At 38.5% G+C, this 22,514-nt stretch overlaps 1 protein-coding gene and 1 pseudogene across 5 annotated transcripts in view; both read right to left on the bottom strand.

Moving 5' to 3' along the window:
* Positions 1–22,514, bottom strand: part of LRBA (LPS responsive beige-like anchor protein) — a 787,299-nt gene that overhangs the window by 145,335 nt on the left and 619,450 nt on the right. For all 5 annotated transcript variants that reach the window (XM_033215458.1, XM_033215456.1, XM_033215457.1 and 2 more), the window contains one exon: positions 7,892–8,044. In XM_033215458.1, coding sequence (XP_033071349.1) covers positions 7,892–8,044 — 153 coding nt within the window. The remainder of the gene's footprint in view (positions 1–7,891; positions 8,045–22,514) is intronic.
* LOC117086012 lies at positions 20,046–22,195 on the bottom strand (annotated as a pseudogene).

A 22,514-nucleotide genomic window follows, 5' to 3' on the forward strand; every position in this document is an offset into this window, starting at 1 on the left:
CAATGAAAGAAACACCATCGAGGAAACCAGTGAAACAAAAAGTTGGCTCTTTGAAAAGACAACAAAATTGACAAACCTTTTTAGCAAGACTGAACCAGAAAAAAAGATAATACCAATTACCAAAAATCAGTATAAGTGAGGTAACATCATTACTAACCTTAGAGAAATTCAAATGATAAGTCATACTATGAACAACTTTATAAAAATAAAATTAGACAACTTAGATTAAATGGACAAATTCCAAGAAGGAAAGAAATTACTGACATAGATTCAAGAAAAAATTTAAAAATCTCGATAGACCTGTAAAAAGTAAAAAAACTGATTTGGTCATTTAAAATCTTCTCACAAAGAAAAGGCCATGCCTAAATAGCGTCAGTGGTGAATTCCAGCAAACATTTAATGAAGAAATAATACGTAGCCTTTACAGTCTTTCAAAAATATAGAGGAAGAAGGAACACTGCCATGTCTCATTCTATGAGACTAGTATTACCCTGACAATAAAGTCAGATGAGGATATCACAAGAAAACTACAAACTAATATTCCTCATAAATATAGATTCAAAAATCCTCAGAAGTAGTAATTCCTCAAGAAAATACTAACAAAACAAAAATCCAGGACATATCAAAAGAACTTAAAACTTCTAAGTGTAATATATTCGTGAACGCAAGGTTGGTTTAACAACCAGCCATCAATTTATGTAATATATCATATTTCACTTTTTTGTTTCTTGTTTGAAAATCTTTCCCTATTCCAACATCACATAGAAATTCTCCTGTATTATCCTGTTAAAGTTTATAGTTTAACCTTTATATATAAAGCTTTAATATACTTTCATTTTGTTTGTGCAATAAAATGAGGTTCTAATTAAATTTTTCCCCCATATATCTGCTATAGGTTGAATTGTGGCTACTCCCCCCAAATTTTTATGTTCAAGTATCAACCTAACAGCACCTCAGAAGGTGGCCTTATTTGAAAATTGGGTCATTACAGAAGTTTTTATTTAGGATAGGTCATACTGGAGTAGGATGAGTCCTTAATCTAATATGAATGGTACTCTTATTAAAAGGGAAAATTTGGACAGACAGACATTCATAGAGGGAGGATGATGTGAAGAGACACAAGGAGAAGACAGCCATATATAAGCCAATCAGAGGGCTAGAACAGGTCCTTCCCTTACAGCATTTAGGAGAAACCAACCCTGCTAAACCTTGATTTCAGACCTCTGGCCTCCGAACCTGTGAGACAATAGATTTCTGTTGTTTCCACCCAGATTACAGTACTTTGTTATGGAATCCCTAGGAAACTAATAAAATAACTATTTATCTCAGAATCCTAAATTGAAAAGTCCTTCCTGGGAGGGGGGAGGGTAGCATTAGGAGATATACCTAATGTAAATGACGAGTTAATGGGTGCAGCACACCAACATGGCACATGTATACATATGTAACAAACCTGCACGTTGTGCATATGTACCCTAGAACTTAAAGTATAATAATAATAATAAAAAAAAAGAAAAGTCCTTCCTTTCCCTACAGATCTGCAATACCAGCTCTATAATGGATGAGGTTTCTTTATATATCCTGGTCTATTTCTGGGTTCTCTGTTCACTTTTCTTATACTACTTCTCCTTCCTTAATTACTATAGCTTTATAATAATTTTTGATATCTGGTAAAGCAAGTCCCTCTGAAATCTGCTCTTGTTCTCCGAGAGGATTTTGGCCATAATGGTCCTTTGCTCTTTAAAATCAGTTTATCATCTTCCACCAAAACAAAGTAAACCTATTGATTGGATTTTATATATATATATATATATATATTTTTTTTTTTTTTTTTTTTGAGATGGAGTCTTGCGGATTTTATATTTTTATACTGACTTTATAAATAAATTTGGGGAGAATTAACAATCAATGTGGTAAATTTTTTTTTTCCTTTCATTTAGGTGTCCTTTTTTAACTAAAAATTTCACAGTAAATTACCCATCATGGCTAAAAGCAAACCAAATAATAGTAATTTTAGACTCCTCATACCTATCTCCCTACATTCCCAGGGGATTTAAATCCAACCACTGCACTGGGAGTAAAGGGGATGAAGACATGAGAGGGAGATACCCTCAGCTAAGAATAATTATTCCCAACTGCAGCCACCATGGCTGTTTACATTCTTGGCCACATCATTATCAATATGGGAAATGAAAAGGAAACAAACAAACAAACAAAAATGGAAAAAATCACGTTAGCTTCTGTCATTTCAATTCTGAATTTTTTTTTTAAATGTTGTCTGGTCAGTGGTCTTAAGAAAAGTTTTTAAATGTCATTTCCCCACTCTTATTCAGTGGGGGGCATGAGATTCTGTCGCTATGCTGTCATCACTTGAGAAGTGTAAATTTTCCATTCAGAGAAAAAAGTTATACAAGATTGACCTGATTCATTCAGAGGTATAAGATCTATAAAGGTTTATGTTGAATAGATTTAAATTTTAGCAATGATAGAAACCAGTTTCGATTTTATTTCTTCATCAACCTTGTTTTTTCCTGTCAGGCAATACTATGAAAGGACAATATCTCTTTTAATTTGTCCACATATTCTCTGATGATAATGGAAAGCAGATAATATACTCATTGTATTTTTCTTTACCTTGTTAAGCGAGTACTATTTGTCTCACCATTATGAAATAGCAGGGGAGACAAAAGCTATAGAACATACACAAAAGTAAATGGGATTTTAACTGGTAACCTTAGGACGATTCAACAAGAGAACACTTCCTTTGCTAGATTCATACCACCTCCAGGCCTTGAGAAGTCTTCTATTTCAACAAGTTATCAAAGAGAAGGTACTCTCCAAAAGAATAGGGATATTGTCTCTTACTCATTGAATGTAATAGTGCTGGTCCATAAGCAAGCACTCAATAAATACATGTTAAATGAATTAACTATTATAATTTGAATCAGTTATGTATATTATGTATCTTTTGGCTAAAACAAAATTTTCTACCTTTAAAGGCCAATTTTTAGTAACTTTGCCCAGAGTATGGTTTTCGTTGTCTCTTATTCAACATGAAACTTGAAGGTTATAAGAGGCAGTATAATACACAGGTCCAAACATTGACATTATATCATAAGAGACAGATGATGGGCATTCTGAACTCATAAATTTTTCTATTATTTGAAAGTATGAAAGCCTGTTTCTCATTTATATTTCTGATGCAGTCTATGAAATAAATTATTTTCCTAGTTCAGGTAATAGTAGATAACAGGGACCAATCTCAGGGATATAATTAAGACTGCTATGGTTTTACCCTGATTCCAACTGCTCAGAACAAAATATAATTTACTTCTTTGAAAAACTAATGAAATTAAGGTGAATTTTCCTTTTAAAGTATGTAGGATAGTATCTTGTGTTCACAAGCCCATCCACTTAGCCAATGTTCCAATCCTACATTTAGATCTTCATTACTTACAGACAACTCTGAGGATAAAAGTCATTGGGTAAGACAGTAGTTACAGTCCTCTAATACAAACAGAGAATGTAGCATTACTGGTTCACTACCAAAATCATGCTCCTAAAAATATCCTATCCTCTTGAATTAACAACCAAATACTTAAAAAAGACATGCTGGGTATCTTAACATGAGTATGTCAGTTAATTAATTCTCTGATCCCCTGCTACCAACCGAGTATTGTACAATCTGTTATTATTCACTGTCCTATAGATCATCTGTTCTTGGTGCTGGCTTGTAAGAGGGACAGCTGCAACACTATATCCCTGTTCAACCTGAGGACCATCTGACTTTAATTGTAACACACAGCTTGATGTGGCTCTGGCTATGAGAAGCCGAAGTATCGTCTGTAATAATCTGGAAAAGCAGAAACCTGCCAACAGAGGGCTGAAAACAGGGATTGTGCTGTCTGGCTGCCTGACGGGCTGCAGGAAATATGATTAATGAGTAAGGTATAATGATATCAGGAACCCGATTAGCACCACAAAAAGGTCACAGATCAAAGTAGTATGCATTTCATGAGCTGCAATCATTGCATAAAATCTGTGGACTTGAAGTGGTAAACCAAAAAGAGGAGGGGGATGAAACCCTTCTGTGACAATATGCTAACCAATACATAAGATACCATACTAACAATTTAGTCACTTGTAGAAAGTTAAAATTACAAAATGAATCAATATAGACTATACTGTAAGGAAACTTTGTTCATCAGAGGTATAAAATAAATATTTTTGAATGAATGAATGAGGTATTAAATTATTTCATAAAGGCACATATATGTCAAATCAAGTATCTTTCCTAATTATGAATTAAAATGACCAGATATATACTCAACTCTACACTATGTTTGCATTTGAATTGCAGTGAATTTATATACAGTTCTGTTTAGGAATGTAAGCTAATTCAGAGTCTAAACAATGAAGACATCTATAAAACTCAAGCAGCAGGAATCACTGGGAAAAATATTAAGTAAACTTAATAATAATGTTATAACAAATGCACAGTTAATACTGCAAAACGTTATTTGGTATATAACTTTACAGTCATGCTCAAGTTTAGAGCACGGGTAGCCAAAATCCAAAATCTAGTTGTAAAGTTGTAAAGCAATTTGGTAAACCACAAATCTTCTTTTCTTTAGTGCCCTTGTAAACCTGTCCCAAATAGGCCTGGCTCTTCTGAGGTGAAGGCAGTAGAAGGGTAGAGATGGGAGGTACTGTCAGGAGAGTGGCTTGCCTTAACTTCTATAATTAAATTTTTTAATTGTCAAAATATTGGTGAAAAACTTAATATATAACTTATTCAAATCTTTCTGCCTTTTAGAGCTCCTTTAAAGTGAAGTAAACATACTAACAAACTTTATATTATTAATAATACTAACTATGGTAATGGTTAACAGAAAACTGGTTGCCTTGAGACTTAAAATTTCAAGTCATATTTGAGAAAAAGTGTGTCAATAAAAAAAAGATCAGAACATGATTTTTTTCTTAAAAGTATATTCACCAATAATGAAGCTATTTTGTACCTTTTATATATTGTATATTTCATATCTAATATTTAGTTAAAACAGTTTTAAAATGGTGATTCAAAAGACACCACTAAAAAATTTTAAAAGGCTAGTTAAAAATATTTTCAAAATATATGTTGGATAAATGACTTTTATGGAAAATATACAAAGATCTCTTACAACTCAATAGTAAAAAGACAACCCAATTTTAAAACAGGCAAAATATTTCAATAGATACTTTGCCAAAGAACATATATAAGTAGCAAATAAGTCTGTGAAAAGATGGTTAACATTTTCATCATTAGGGTAATGTGAATTAAAATAACAATGACCTACCTACTAGAACGGCTAAAATAAATAAGACTGACAATACCAAGTCTTGGTAATGATATGGAAAAACTGAAACTTCATACATTGTGGGAATACAAAACGGTAAACATTTTTATTACATGATCCAGGAATTCCTAGAAATCAACCCAAGAGAAATGAAAACAGATGTCTACACTAAGACTTACATGCAAATATTTATAACAGCCCAAACTGGAAAAAAAAATTCATTAACTAGCAAAGAGATTGTAAAATGTGATACATCTATAAAATGGAATACTATGCATCAACACAAATAAATTAACTACTGATACATGCATGAATCTCAAAAAACTATCTGAAAGAAGACAGGCATAAAAAGACTACATATTGTATGACTCCATTAATATTAAATTTCTAGAAAAGCAAAACTATAAAGGCAGAATCAGTGATTGCCTGGAGCCAGCAGTGGAAGCAGAGGCTGACTATAAAGAGGCCCAAGGAAACTTTTTGTACCCATGTGAGTGTTCCAAAGCTGGATTGTAGTGGCAATTACACAACTATAGACATTTACTAAACTCCTTGAATTGCATACTTTAAAGGTTGAATTTTATGATATATAGATTGTACCTCAATGAATCTGTTTTAAAAGAAAAATCACTGAAAGAAAAAAGCTGTAGTGCGAATGTACCTTCTATTCACTTCTGTGTGTCCCTGGAGAAAAAAAAACACATATGACCCTAGACACCTGCCGCATTTAAAGGTTTGACATTTCCTTCAGTATCTTTCAGAGCAAGCTTAGTCTTCATCTCTCACTTTAATCACAGAAACTTTGTGAGAATCCTTAAAAATTCTTGGGGTAAAAGTAAAATGCAACATGTTCCATAAGACTGTGACACAATAATATTGTTTACTATTTTCTGAGTGCCTACTATAAGCCAGAGAATATTCTAGGCATTTTACATACATAATTACAATTGTTTACTCATAATTTCAAAATTACAAATGAAGAAACCAAGGCTCGGAAAGGTTAAACTGCTAAGATCCCACAATCAGCAATGTGATTGATAAAGGATTGGGAAATCTGGTCAGATTCCAAAGCTTACATATTCTTTCCACTTCCCTGCATCATTTCCAGTATATATAGAATGCAAAATTTCAATAATAATGAGATTGTAATAGGATCTGGAAGATAGGATTAATTGTTGGTATGAAAAGAAAGGAACGTCACATGAAAAAAATGCAATAATTTTCCTTTTTTTTTTTTTTTTTTTGAGATGGAGTCTCGCTCTGTCGCCCAGGCTGGAGTGCAGTGGCCGGATCTCAGCTCACTGCAAGCTCCGCCTCCCGGGTTTTGCGCCATTCTCCTGCCTCAGCCTCCCGAGTAGCTGGGACTACAGGCGCCCGCCACCTCGCCCGGCTAGTTTTTTGTATTTTTTAGTAGAGACGGGGTTTCACCGTGTTAGCCAGGATGATCTCGATCCCCTGACCTCGTGATCCGCCCGTCTCGGCCTCCCAAAGTGCAAGGATTACAGGCTTGAGCCACAGCACCCGGCCAATTTTCCTTTTTTATGTGTGAAGTAAAAACACAACGCAACTGAGATTTCACTTTTAATGTAGAGTACGGTAAACATTCTACTTTTATTTTTTAAATTTATTTATTTATTTATTTTTTCGAGACGGAGTTTCACTGTGTTGCCCAGGCTGGAGTACAATGGAGTGATCTCGGCTCACTGCAACCTCTGCCTCCCAGGTTCAAGCAATTCTCCTGCCTCAGCCTCCCAAGTAGCTGGGATTACAGGCACCCACCACCATGCCCGGCTAATTTTTGTATTTTTAATAGAGACAGGGTTTCACCATGTTGGGCAGGCTGGTCTCAAACTCCTGACCTCAGGTAATCCACCCGCCTCAGCCTCCCAAAGTGCTGGGATTACAGGTGTGAGCCACCGCACGGGGCCAAGATTCTATTTTTAAATACTAAGAATAAAGCTCCCTGATTCCAAACTTCTGTGAAACTTAAAAGGCAAAAAGAAAAAGTCATATTTATGTCTCAAAAACAATACTGAACCCAGATATGAAGAACACTAAAGAGTCCACTAAAGAGTTGTTTGTAAGTACAAATTTAACATGCTTTTAAGTTTTAATGTTTTCACATTCTCAATATTACATGAAGATTTCCTTCAAACGACAGATACAGGACATAATTTGAAAATCTTGTTTTTATTATGAAAATGTGCAATGGCCTTCTAACCTGAAACACAAAATTATGTTCCTTTCCTGGAAGAAGAAGCTCAAATTTGGAAAAATTTATAATTCCAATTTCACTTTTAACTTTCGCTTATTTTGAATTATCATGTATATATGAATGTAACTTAAATTCTGCATAAAAGAAACTATTATTTTATATATCAATTCAATAACATTTCATAAAATACACATAAGGATTCTTGAGCTATTATGTCACTTTCAGTTAGTCCTGTCACCTACAGCTTTGTCCAGAAGAGCAAGGGTTAATGATTATACACCAACACATGAAAGATGTTTTGAGCAAAAGCTCATGACAGAGTAGATGATTACTATCTTACCAATCTGTTTATGTGAACAAATTCTTCTGAGGTTTTGGCCCAAGGAGGAAGTTCAACATCAGACACTACTGTCCCATCATCCATCACTCCAAGATTATAATTATTGAAGTTGACAAACATCTCAGGGAGATAATAAAATTCAGGGATCAACTCCTATATAAAAATAAAAGACAATGTGATATTATAAACTGTAGGATACTGACTAGATATTCAAAAAAAGGACCTGATCATTTTCTATTGTTCAGAAGAACAAAATAAACACAGGGAATTTTTTTTCTTTGCGTATCATAGCCCTGTCACAGTTTCTCATAAGGTAGATAGATCCTATCCAACCCAATTTAAATTACATCTTACTGGTACAAATACCTTTCACAGGCTTTCCTTCGTGACAGGTCTCAAAACCTCAAAACTCTTAAATACAAACATCTTAGCAATAACTGAGGTTTGACAAGCTATAAACATAAATTACCATGCTGTAACAATGACAACCTAACTAGATTTTTTATGAGGTATATGGAATTTTTGCCAGAAAAACCCAAAATCTTAATAAGCATTAAAATGCCACTGCCTTGGTCTCTTCATCAACCGGGAAGACAATTTATTCCAGTTTAGCCATGGTTTGTCAGTACATTTTCCTCACATTTCAAAACAGTCAAGTTTAAAGATACTAACTCTGATAAAAGATGAAAATTTAAAATTAGTCTAGAAAATGACTTGCATGAGAAACTGAGTAAATTCAATATGTAACTTTAATAATGACATTTAATAAGCAGAAAAATGCAGCTGTTTAGCCTTTTGTGTGTAATAAACCCCATATAGAACTATTTCAGAGGCTCTGTAGATCAGACTTGAAATCCAGTCTTGACATGGGTCAGTGGTTCAGTGGTCTTTCAGATACCCCCTCAGGGCCAGCTATGGCAGGCCCGGCTTTCCAAACAGTTGAGTAAAATAGGGAGGTCATCAGATTTTGGACAAGGTCAGTATGAACTTGCCAGAGCAGAGGAAAAAAAATCCAGCAGGAATTAAGCTATTATCACCTCCATCATCCATGTGAAATGCTGCCTGACTTTGAATTGTACATCCTTTGTTTACAATCACAATAATTAACTAGGCAGGGTAGAAATGAGCTTGTTCTCCTTCCAAATGGCTGACAACCACCTGACCATTCGACTTAAAAAGCATTTAAACTGAACAATTTTTTTTAAAAAAGACCATGTTTAAAGCTTAGCTATAAATAAAATTAGACTATAATCACACAAAAATTTTAAGAGTCTCATCTTCGAAAACAAGGCATATAATTCTAATTGACAAAAGGGGAAAAGGCAGATGTGTGCTATTTTATGAAGCAAAAAGCCATATCCAATTTGTTTGAGCTAACACTTATTGCATGGTATGAGTCATACTCTCATAGCATAAATAAACTCTTAATAAACCTTATTACATTTAATCTCACAACCACTTTACAAAGTAAAGTATCATTTCTACTTAAAAAATGAACTAAGGCTCAAAAACGTACTTTGTGCAAGGTTATCAGTTGAGATATTATAAATATGGAAGTTGGACCAGGACTTGTTTAACTATAAAGCTTGTGCCCTTAGTCATCAAATAAGCCTGGGTTCTACTTACATAGTATATGCAGTGCCAAACATTTTAAATTAAGTTTTTAACTTACATGCAAAGGGATTTTTAAAAAAGGAAAAGAAACTCTAAACTTTTAGCATTTTCACGATGAGAAAACAACTGGCTATCCTGAATACATGTCTCTTTCATATATATATTTATCTCTATATAGCAATTGTTATATAAATAAAATTAACTGAAAAAGAATTTTTGTAATGTTGTAATTTATCCCAATAAAACACTATATAATTTTCTAGTATTAATTTGCAGAAGTGTGTGTTCAGTTAATTTCCAGCTTTGACAAATTTTACCAAAATACGTAATTTTCACTTCATAATACCTGTGCTTTTGAAGATGAATGTTACTATTCCTAGGCCTTGTTTTACAATAAAGAGGGAGGAACATGCTTTTCTTGTTCATTGACAATCAAAAGCAGCATTTGCTTAATTAAATACTAATTATTCTCATTTCAGTAATACCTGCTGCACACTTCCACTCCCATTGACACTCTATCACGATTAGAAGATACTGTCCTCCTTTTGCTGGTTATACCTACCATGCTCTTGTTTTATAATTCTCCTAGATTCAAAACAATAATTATAATAGATGAATTGTAAGTGCTAGTTTTCCCCCGAGTTTTAAAATTTGAGAGATTCATCATTTCTATTGTAAATTAGAGATGCATAATGCATAGCAAAAATATACCTAAAAAGTACTCTTACCAACACCAATTCTAGGAAGCAGAATGGAACAAATGACATTTCATAGCAATTGTTACAAAAATGAAGTTTTCAATTCTTCTAATATATAGCACCAAAATATTATGATTTTGTATATTTGTCTATATCTTCCACATCTGTTATTTCATTCAGGTTACTCAACAAATTGACAAAAAATTTATTTGCTCAAAACAAATATTCTCCACAAGATTTTTGTTGTTGTTTTTTGGTTTTTTTTTTTTTTGGTTAAGAGACAGGGTCCCACTCTGTCACCCAGGTTGGAGTACAGTAGTGGCACAATCATAGCTCACTGTAACCTCAAACTTTAATCAATCTTTCCACCTTAGCCTTCCAAGTGGCTAGGACTATAGGAATACACCACCATGCCTGGCTAATTTTTTAATTTTTTTGCAGTGACAGGGTCTGGCTATGTTGCCCAGGCTAGTCTCAAACTCCTGGCTTCAAGCAATCCTCCCAAAAATATCTTTATTCCCGGCCCAATTCATTTTTAAATACAAATTGATTATGAATTATTATGTTACTTTAATATTGACACCGTAACCTAAATATAAATTCATTAGTTCAAGTAGAAATTAAATGGAGCCAAACCACCCATAAAACAAAGAAGAATTTTTTAATAAGTGATACGAAGAAAGCAATTTCAAACTTTCAAGTCATTCAGCTACATAATTTCTATCATGCTGAGAAGAAAGTAATGACTCATCAATTTCCATTTAATTACTATGGATTTTGTGATTTCCTAAGGAAACATTTTATGTGAATTTTGTACAATAGACATTGTAAACATTTCAAAATGAAAAATTTAAACACTAAAATTTAAGCTTTCAACATTTCACTTGAAATTTATCAAGATATGTATTTGTGTTTTACTCTACTTTTTCACCTCTGACTCCCTTCACCTTTAATTTTAAGAGAGTAGTCAGGCATTTCCTTTCTCAAGAACATTTGCAGGGTCCAGAGCAGAGGTCTCTTGAGGGCATCTTTCTTTTCTGTCTTGTGTGAATCTCTAAGCAAACAGAGAGTATGTGAGGTATCCAGGTGAAGGAGGAGTCACATGTTAGTATTTTTAAAGAAAGAGAAGCCAAAGAAGAGGCATAAATGTTTTCCAAGAGTAGGGAAGCAAGTTCTCAAAAACTACAGTCAGCTTCCCCCGCCCCCGCCCCCTAGCCTGGGGGAAAGGAGAAGGAGAAGGGATGAAGAGGTTAGGCAGGAACCCAGAGGATGGGGAATGGTGAGAGGGTCACTATATGCCCATACAGTGCCTCAATGTAAATTAGAAAAAAGGCAACACTTCTAGGTTAATGTAGCCCTAAGAGAATTCAGCTTGGTAAATGGAGTAAATACAGGCTGGATTTTAGCTTCCGTACTTTCTCTCAATCAAGTGCCCTTTCATGAAGAACAATCTGCCTACTGTACATAGTGGCCCCATGCATGGTGCACACAGGGAAGCTAGTCCTTTGGCACCATGGCTTTTGGCATCAGCAAATATTTTCTAACACTAACTTGGTAAAATCATCAGAGCTGCCTGCCTCCAAAAGACCATATGTATGTTAGACAATCAAGATATGACTAATGAAGAAAACGATGGACTAAAGATGTGAAGGCCGGTTTTCTAGGTGTCGCATAAGCCTGGATTCTCATTCAAGCCTTGAGAAAAGAAGGTCTCTGCCCTACCAATCTAGTAACTATGAAGGAATTTTTCACCAGCCTAATATGAAGAAGGGCTGAGTTCAAATTAGGATATTTCCTGTACACTTGAGTTGGTGGTTATAAGTTTATATCTATTTCAATAATGGTAAAAAGTTAGCAATATATTAACTGATAATATCTTTTTTTTGTTTTTGTTTTTTGAGATGAAGTCTTGCTGTGTCACCCAGACTTGAGTGCAGTGGTGCTATCTCAGCTCATGGCAACCTTTGCCTCCTGAGTTCAATCTCATGCCTCAGCTTCCTGAGTAGCTGAGATTATAGGCACCTGCCACCACACCTGGTTAATTTTTGTATTTTTAGTAGAGACGGGGTTTCAGCATGTTGGCCAGGCTAGTCTCAAACTCGTGACCTCAGGTGACCTGCCTGCCTCGGCCTCCCAAAGTGCTGGGATTACAGGAGTGAGCCACCAAGCCCAGCCAGGATAATATATTTCCAGGCCAGACACCATGGCTAAGGCCTGTAATCCCAGCACTTTGGGAGGCCAAGGCAGAAGGATGGCTTGTTTCCAGGAGTTCAAGACCAGCCTGAGCAACATGGCAAGACCCGTCTCTACAAAAAATAAAAAACTTTACCCAGGTATGGTGGTATCACCTGTGCTGTAGTCCCAGCTATTTGAGAGGCTGATGGGGAAGACTGCCTGAGCCCAGGAGGCTGCAGTGAGCTGTGTTCACACCACTGCACTCTACGTGACAGAGCGAGACCCTGTCTCAAAAAAAATACATATATGCATTATACATATATATATAAAAATAACATATAAACATGTCATCTTATGTATATATTTATATATGCATATACACACAAAAAATGCAGGAAGAATTCAGTATGGGCAGAAATACAAATAGAATGTAAATGTTATTTTTTATTAAAATAATAAAACTCATAAGAACCCCTCTTAATTATTTGATTTAAACCTTAGGTAGAAATGAAGGGTGATGTAGTACACCATCATCACAAAAAAGAAACCACATTTATTTAGTTCTTATTCTTTTTTGTTTGTTTGTTTAACAGAGAGCTTTATTTTCATGTCACTGTCCTAGTTTCATTTACCTGTTGCCAACAACCTGAAGAAGTTTCTCCATAGTCCTTGATTCCTGAATCGTTCAACATATTAACAGCAACAGTCACAAATACATTGACTTAAGGAGTAAACAAGAACCTTTTCTCTGCAGACCACTGAGCACCCCAGAAGGCGCAGCTCTCTGCTCCACCCCAGGCTCTCGGTGTCTGCGTCCAGCAGGAAGGACCTGGAAGGAGGCTGAACCCAAGCACTGCTCTCAGGCCACTCTATTCTCATCCCTGGATCCTCCAGGGGAGCAAGAAAAAAAAAAAATTACTGTTTTCCTGCTTTCCAAAATGGAGGGCCTTAAAATCAACCAAAGTTGCAGAACAAAAAAACAACACAGGAGCTGGCTGGGTACAGTGGCTCACACCTGTGGTCCCAACATTTTGGGAGGCAAGGTGGGAGGATCGCTTGAGTGCAGGAATTCAAGACCAGCCTGGCCAACATGGCAAGACCTCATCTCTATAAAAAGTAAACAAAAATCAGCCGGGCATCATGGCACATGTCTGTGGTCCCAGCTACTCTGGAGGCTGAGGTGAGGACTGCTTGAGCCTGGGAGGGCAAGGCTGCAGTGAGCTGAGTTCATGCCCCTGTACCCTAGCCTAGGAAACAGAGTTCAACCTTGTCTCAAAATAAAAACCCCAAAACCCCACATTAGCTGCAAAACCATGTTTGGAGCACAGCTATTTCCCATAGGCTTTCTTTTTCCTTGCCCCATTGACTTCTGGGAGGTTTTCCCCTTACCCATCATCATGACTTTTCTCATCTTTCACAATGGCACAATTCAATAGGAAGAATTAACTGAACTATAAAAGGAAAAATAAAAACAAATCTAGGGGGGCGGAGCAAGATGGCCGAATAGGAACAGCTCCAGTCTCCAACTCCCGGCGCGAGCGACACAGAAGACCGGTGATTTCTGCATTTTCAACTGAGGTATTGGGGTCATTTCACTGGGGAGTGCCGGACAATCGGTGCTGGTCAGCTGCTACAGCCCGACCAGCGAGAGCTGCAGCAGGGCGAGGCATCGCCTCACCTGGGAAGCGCAAGGGGGAAGGGAATCCCTTTTCCTAGCCAGGCGAACTGAGACACACAACACCTGGAAAATCGGGTAATTCACAACCCAATACTGCGCTTTAAGCAAACGGGCACACCAGGAGATTATACCCAAACCTGGCCGGGAGGGTCCTACGGCCACGGAGCCTCCCTCATTACTAACACAGCAGTCTGCAATCTAACCGCAAGGCAGCAGCGAGGCTGGGGGAGGGGCGCCCGCAATTGCTGAGGCTTAAGTAGGTAAACAAAACCGCTGGGAAGCTCGAACTGGGTGCAGCTCACATCAGCTCAAGGACACCTGCCTGTCTCTGTAGACTCCACCTCTGGGGACAGGGCACAGCTAAAACACAACAGGGGAAGCAGCAGAGGACTGTGCAGACGCGAACGACTCTGTCTGACAGCTTTGAGGAGAGCAGTGGATCTCCCAACACGGAGGTTGAGATCTGAGAACGGACAGACTGCCTGCTCAAGTGGGTCCCTGACCCCTGAGTAGCCTAACTGGGAGACATCCCCCACTAGGGGCAGTCTGACACCCCACACCTCACAGGGTGGAGTACACCCCTGAGAGGAAGCTTCCAAAGGAAGAATCAGACAGGTACGCTCGCTGTTCAGCAATATTCTATCTTCTGCAACCTCTGCTGCTGATACGCAGGCAAACAGGGTCTGGAGTGGACCTCAAGCAATCTCCAACAGACCTGCAGCTGAATGTCCTGACTATTACAAGGAAAACTATCAAACAGGAAGAACACCTATACCAAAATCCCATCAGTACGTCACCATCATCAAAGACCAGAGGCAGATAAAACCACAAAGATGGGGAAAAAGCAGGGCAGAAAAGCTGGAAATTCAAAAAATAAGAGGGCATCTCCCCCTGCAAAGGAGCGCAGCTCATCGCCAGCAACGGATCAAAGCTGGTCAGAGAATGACTTTGATGAGATGAGAGAAGAAGGCTTCAGTCCATCAAACTTCTCAGAGCTAAAGGAGGAATTACATACCCAGCGCAAAGAAACTAAAAATCTTGAAAAAAGAGTGGAAGAATTGATAGCTAGAATAATTAATGCAGAGAACGTCCTAAATGAAATGACAGAGATGAAAACCATGACACGAGAAATACGTGACAAATGCACAAGCTTCAGTAACCGACTGGATCAACTGGAAGAAAGAGTATCAGCGATCGAGGATCAAATGAATGAAATGAAGCGAGAAGAGAAACCAAAAGAAAAAAGAAGAAAAAGAAATGAACAAAGCCTGCAAGAAGTATGGGATTATGTAAAAAGACCAAACCTACGTCTGATTGGGGTGACTGAAAGTGAGGGGGAAAATGGAACCAAGTTGGAAAACACTCTTCAGGATATCATACAGGAGAACTTCCCCAACCTAGTAGGGCAGGCCAACATTCAAATTCAGGAAATACAGAGAACGCCACAAAGATACTCCTCGAGAAGAGCAACTCCAAGACACATAATTGCCAGATTCACCAAAGTTGAAATGAAGGAAAAAATCTTAAGGGCAGCCAGAGAGAAAGGTCGGTTACCCACAAAGGGAAGCCCATCAGACTAACAGCAGATCTCTCGGCAGAAACTCTACAAGCCAGAAGAGAGTGGGGGCCAATACTCAACGTTCTTAAAGAAAAGAATTTTCAACCCAGAATTTCATATCCAGCCAAACTAAGTTTCATCAGTGAAGGAGAAATAAAATCCTTTACAGATAAGCAAATGCTTAGAGATTTTGTCACCACCAGGCCTGCCTTACAAGAGACCCTGAAGGAAGCCCTAAACATGGAAAGGAATAACCGGTACCAGCCATTGCAAAAACATGCCAAAATGTAAAGACCATCGAGGTTAGAAAGAAACTGCATCAACTAATGAGCAAAATAACCAGTTAATATCATAATGGCAGGATCAGGTTCACACATAACAATATTAACCTTAAATGTTAATGGACTAAATGCTCCAATTAAAAGACACAGACTGGCAAACTGGATAAAGAGTCAAGACCCATCAGTCTGCTGTATTCAGGAGACCCATCTCACATGCAGAGACATAAATAGGCTCAAAATAAAGGGATGGAGGAAGATCTACCAAGCAAATGGAGAACAAAAAAAAGCAGGGGTTGCAATCCTAGTCTCTGATAAAATAGACTTTAAATCATCAAAGATCAAAAGAGACAAAGAAGGCCATTACATAATGGTAAAGGGATCAATTCAACAGGAAGAGCTAACTCTCCTAAATATATATGCACCCAATACAGGAGCACCCAGATTCATAAAGCAAGTCCTTAGAGACTTACAAAGAGACTTAGACTCCCATACAATAATAATGGGAGACTTCAACACTCCACTGTCAACATTAGACAGATCAACGAGACAGAAAGTTAACAAGGATATCCAGGAATTTGAACTCATCTCTGCACCAAGCGGACCTAATAGACATCTATAGAACTCTCCACCCCAAATCAACAGAATATACATTCTTCTCAGCACCACATCCCACTTATTCCAAAATTGACCACATAATTGGAAGTAAAGCACTCCTTAGCAAATGTACAAGAACAGAAATTATAACAAACTGTCTCTCAGACCACAGTGCAATCAAACTAGAACTCAGGACTAAGAAACTCAATCAAAACCGCTCAACTACATGGAAACTGAACAACCTGCTCCTGAATGACTACTAGGTACATAATGAAATGAAAGCAGAAATAAAGATGTTCTTTGAAATCAATGAGAACAAAGATACAACATACCAGAATCTCTGGGACACATTTAAAGCACTGTGTAGAGGGAAATTTATAGCACTAAATGCCCACAAGAGAAAGCAGGAAAGATCTAAAATTGACACTCTAACATCACAATTAAAAGAACTGGAGAAGGAAGAGCAAACACATTCAAAAGCTAGCAGAAGGCAAGAAAGAACTAACATCAGAGCAGAACTGAAGGAGATTGAGACACAAAAAACCCTCCAAAAAAATCAATGAATCCAGGAGCTGGTTTTTTGAAAAGATCAACAAAATTGACAGACTGCTAGCAAGACTAATAAAGAAGAAAAGAGAGAGGAATCAAATAGACGCAATAAAAAATGATAAAGGGGATATCACCATGGACTCCACAGAAATACAAACAACCATCAGAGAATACTATAAATGCCTCTATGCAAATCAACTAGAAAATCTAGAAGAAATGGATAATTTCCTGGACACTTACACTCTTCCAAGACTAAACCAGGAAGAAGTTGAATCCCTGAATAGACCCATAGCAGGCTCTGAAATTGAGGCAATAATTAAAAGCCTACCCACCAAAAAAAGTCCAGGACCAGATGGATTCACAGCTGAATTCTACCAGAGGTACAAAGAGGAGCTGGTACCATTCCTTCTGAAACTATTCCAATCAATTGAAAAACAGGGAATCCTCCCTAACTCATTTTATGAGGCCAACATCATCCTGATACCAAAGCCTGGCAGAGACACAACAAAAAAGAAAATTTTAGACCAATATCCCTGATGAACATCGATGCAAAAATCCTCAATAAAATACTGGCAAAACAGATTCAGCAGCACATCAAAAAGCTTATCCACCATGATCAAGTGGGCTTCATCCCTGGGATGCAAGGCTGGTTCAACATTCGCAAATCAATAAATGTAATCCAGCATATAAACAAAAGCAAAGACAAGAACCACATGATTATCTCAATAGATGCAGAAAAGGCTTTTGACAAAATTCAACAGCACTTCATGCTAAAAATGCTCAAGAAATTCGGTATTCATGGAACATACCTCAAAATAATAAGAGCTATTTATGACAAACCCACAGCCAATATCATACTGAATGGGCAAAAACTGGAAGCATTCCCTTTGGAAACTGGCACAAGACAGGGATGTCCTCTCTCACCACTCCTATTCAACATAGTGTTGGAAGTTCTGGCTAGGGCAATCAGGCAAGAGAAAGAAATAAAGGGTATCCAGTTAGGAAAAGAAGAAGTCAAATTGTCCCTGTTTGCAGATGACATGATTGTATATTTAGAAAACCCCATGGTCTCAGCCCAAAATCTCCTTATGCTGATTAGCAACCTCAGCAAAGTGTCAGGATACAAAATCAATGTGCAAAAATCACAAGCATTCTTATACACCAGTAACAGACAAACAGAGAGCCAAATCATGAATGAAGTCCCATTCACAATTGCTTCAAAGAGAATAAAATACCTAGGAATCCAACTTACAAGGGATGTAAAGGACCTCTTCAAGGAGAACTACAAACCACTGCTCAGTGAAATAAAAGAGGACACTAACAAATGGAAGAACATACCATGCTCATGGATAGGAAGAATCAATATCGTGAAAATGGCTATACTGCCCAAGGTGATTTATAGATTCAATGCCATCCCCATCAAGCTACCAATGACTTTCTTCACAGAACTGGAAAAAACGGCTTTAAAGTTCATATGGAACCAAAAAAGAGCCTGCATTGCCAAGATAATCCTAAGTCAAAAGAACAAAGCTGGAGGCATCACGCTACCTGACTTCAAACTATACTACAAGGCTACAGTAACCAAAACAGCATGGTACTGGTACCAAAACAGAGATATAGACCAATGGAACAGAACAGAGTCCTCAGAAATAATACCACACATCTACAGCCATCTGATCTTTGACAAACCTGAGAGAAACAAGCAATGGGGAAAGGATTCCCTATTTAATAAATGGTGCTGGGAAAATTGGCTAGCCATAAGTAGAAAGCTGAAACTGGATCTTTTCCTTACTCTTTATACGAAAATTAATTCAAGATGGATTAGAGACTTAAATGTTAGACCTAATGCCATAAAAACCCTAGAAGAAAACCTAGGTAGTACCATTCAGGACATAGGCATGGGCAAGGACTTCATGTCTAAAACACCAAAAGCAACAGCAGCAAAAGCCAAAATTGACAAATGGGATCTCATTAAACTAAAGAGCTTCTGCACAGCAAAAGAAACTACCATCAGAGTGAACAGGCAACCTACAGAATGGGAGAAAATTTTGGCAATCTACTCATCTGACAAAGGGCTAATATCCAGAATCTACAAAGAACTCAAACAAATTTACAAGAAAAAAACAAACAACCCCATCAAAAAGTGGGCAAAGGATATGAACAGACATTTCTCAAAAGAAGACATTCATACAGCCAACAGACACATGAAAAAATGCTCATCATCACTCGCCATCAGAGAAATGCAAATCAAAACCACAATGAGATACCATCTCACACCAGTTAGAATGGCAGTCATTAAAATGTCAGGAAACAGGTGCTGAAGAGGATGTGGAGAAATAGGAACACTTTTACACTGTTGGTGGGATTGTAAACTAGTTCAACCATTATGGAAAACAGTATGGCGATTCCTCAAGGATCTAGAACTAGATGTACCATATGACCCTGCCATCCCACTACTGGGTATATACCCAAAGGATTATAAATCATGCTGCTATAAAGACACATGCACACGTATGTTTATTGCGGCACTATTCACAATAGCAAAGACTTGGAATCAACCCAAATGTCCATCTGTGGCAGACTGGATTAAGAAAATGTGGCACATATACACCATGGAATATTATGCAGCCATAAAAAAGGATGAGTTTGCATCCTTTGTAGGGACATGGATGCAGCTGGAAACCATCATTCTTAGCAAACTATCACAAGAAGAGAAAACCAAACACCGCATGTTCTCACTCATAGGTGGGAACTGAACAATGAGATCACTTGGACTCGGGAATGGGAACATCACACATCGGGGCCTATCATGGGGAGGGGGGAGGGGGGAGGGATTGCATTGGGAGTTATACCTGATATAAATGATGAATTGAAAAAAAAAAAAAAAAAACCAAAAAAACAAATCTAACCCTATGAAAACTCTGCCTTCAACATAACTCCAGGAAGATGAATATTATAATACTGGCACCCCTGACCCACACTATGCTCTGCACCCCATCCCTGTCCATATCCTCCTCTCTGGACACTTAGACATCAGGTTCCCCAAGGGGCGAGATTCCATGAAGAGCACCCCAAGTTCCTTAGAAGAACTGGCACTGCTCCGGGTCCTCTGACAACTGAGGCTGGCACTGTGGGCACCATCAGGTGAGCCTCTGGAACCCACCTGAAGCCCCAAATGGCCTCTTTATGACCTGGTGGCTAGCAGGGCACTGTTCTTTCTGGTAGACCTGCATGTGCTGCGGTTCGCTTTGGAACTTGCCCCGCAGCCAGGCTGTACTGAACTCTACCACGCGATGCAGCAGGGCCTCCTGAGATGGAGGCACTCAGGACTGAACCAAGAGAAAGGGGATGGATGCCAGCTCTGTATAAGACTTCATTCTTAATGATGTTCCCTAGCCCTGCGAAGTATTTCTGGTCCAACGGTGTATAGCAGACAGGCTGAGCCTGGCCTAGAGCTTCCAAGGCTTGTCCTCAATGAAACTTCTCAGGCAGGATGTCACAGGTGGGTGTGACCTCTGGGGAAGAGCTCCAAGACATCTGACAGTTATAAAATGCCAGGAAACCACCACCACCACCAAAGTACAGGACCAACCTCGGGGCAGGTTCCCTCCAGTACCCCTTCTTGTTGGCTTTCTTAGTTCTGGAGAAATCGTTCACCCAAATGCTGCCAAACAAGCGCGGACCTCCCAGCATCTCCTGCAGGTGTGTCTCCTTCCAAACATTCGTAATCATCCTCTCCCTGGGGGACGAGTTCTGCGGACAGTGAGAAGGCATCAAGGGTCTTCTGCCCAGTGGGCTCCCGGGCCTGCTTTGGGTCCACAGTCCCTTCCTTCTGCGTTTCTTTCCGTGGAGGCTCTGGCGGCGGGCTGTTGCCAGCAGGCCCCATTTCTTCATCTGGATCACATCTAAGGAATAATTGCTTTCCATGGACCTGGGTGTCCTGGAGCCACAGAGACTGCAGGCTGTTGCCCCTGTCTTGATCACCTGCTTGCCCACAAAAGGGGAGACCAAATGGTGAAATGTCCTCACCAACGGCCCTTCTGGCATCCCAGCCCTGGGTGGGCAGCCCCTCAGCCCGACCCAGCATCACTGCATGGCCCGCACAGCAGCTCCAGCCTCGGGCCGAGATTTCTCAGCACCTCAGCACACGCGGGCTCCCTCCTTATGCTAGGGCTAGGGGACGCCCCTGTAGGTTAGTTCTTACTTTTTTTTTTTTTTTTTTTTTTTTTTCTGAGCCGCCGTCTCACTCTGTTGCCCTGGTTGGAGTACAGTGGCGCGATCTTGGCTCACTGCAAGCTCCGCCTCCCAGGTTCACGCCATTCTCCTGCTAGTTCTTAACTCTTTAGAGAGAACTGTTTTAGGGTCTGCGATACATAATATGAGTGTTCCCCTCCTCCTCCAGAATACAGATCTAAATCAGTAATAGAGAAAGGATATATTTTTAAGAGAAAATAGGTTGTGAAAACAACTAGCACTCCAGAAATTCAAATGAGAAAATTATGACTAAAAGTTGGGGTGACCAGAGAAAGCTTTAGGGAAAAGTAATACATTGTATTTCCCTACCACAGAACTCATCAATCTTATTACAACTGCTTGTTTGTTTTTATCCCCTTCTAAATGGAAGGAGCCATGAAATTGAGGACTTTACACGTGAATTTAAAATATGACAAGCATTTCTAAGAAACTAATAGTGAGGAGAGAGATTATTAAGATTTTACATAGTGTGAAGAACATCAAATTCGCACAATTAAATAAGAGAGTGAGCATATATACAGCAAATCCTCACTTACTGTCATCGATAGGTTCTTGGAAATTGCAACTTCACATACAATGGCATATAACAAAACCAATTTTCCCACAGGCTGATTGATATGAATGAGTTAAGTTCCTACGGCATATTTTGGTTGCCACAAAAACATCGCCAAACTTCTAAACAAGAGACCCAAAACACTTCTAATATTAAATATTGAAATAAATGTGAGCTATATATGCATCTAAGAAAGATGAACAAAAACAAGATAATTATTTACCCATTTATTCCACTTCAGGGTTGCAGGTGGCCTACACCTACCCCGGCAACTCAGAGCGCAAGGCAGGAACCCATGTTGCCTTGGACAGGACACCAGGTGCCATCCCATAGCAGGACACCAGGTGTGCGCGCGCACACACATACACACACACACACACACTCAGACGGGAACCATGTAGACACACCAATTCACCTCATGTGCACATCTTTGGGATGTGGGAGGAAACCAGAGTACCCAGAAAAAGACCACACAGACATGGGAAGAACATGCAAACACCACAAAGACAGCGGCCCCGGTCATGAATTGATGTTTTTTTCTCACCAGCGATATAACAAAACATTGAATGAAATGACATTATTTGAGGACATGCTGTACTTAAACTATATTGCAGTCTCATCACAAGAAAATCTGCATGAATAAGTCAGTGATGAGAGTTCACTACTCTT

This window comes from Trachypithecus francoisi, unplaced genomic scaffold (assembly GCF_009764315.1).
Source record: "Trachypithecus francoisi isolate TF-2019V2 unplaced genomic scaffold, Tfra_2.0 Lachesis_group1, whole genome shotgun sequence".
Taxonomy (NCBI): domain Eukaryota; kingdom Metazoa; phylum Chordata; class Mammalia; order Primates; family Cercopithecidae; genus Trachypithecus; species Trachypithecus francoisi.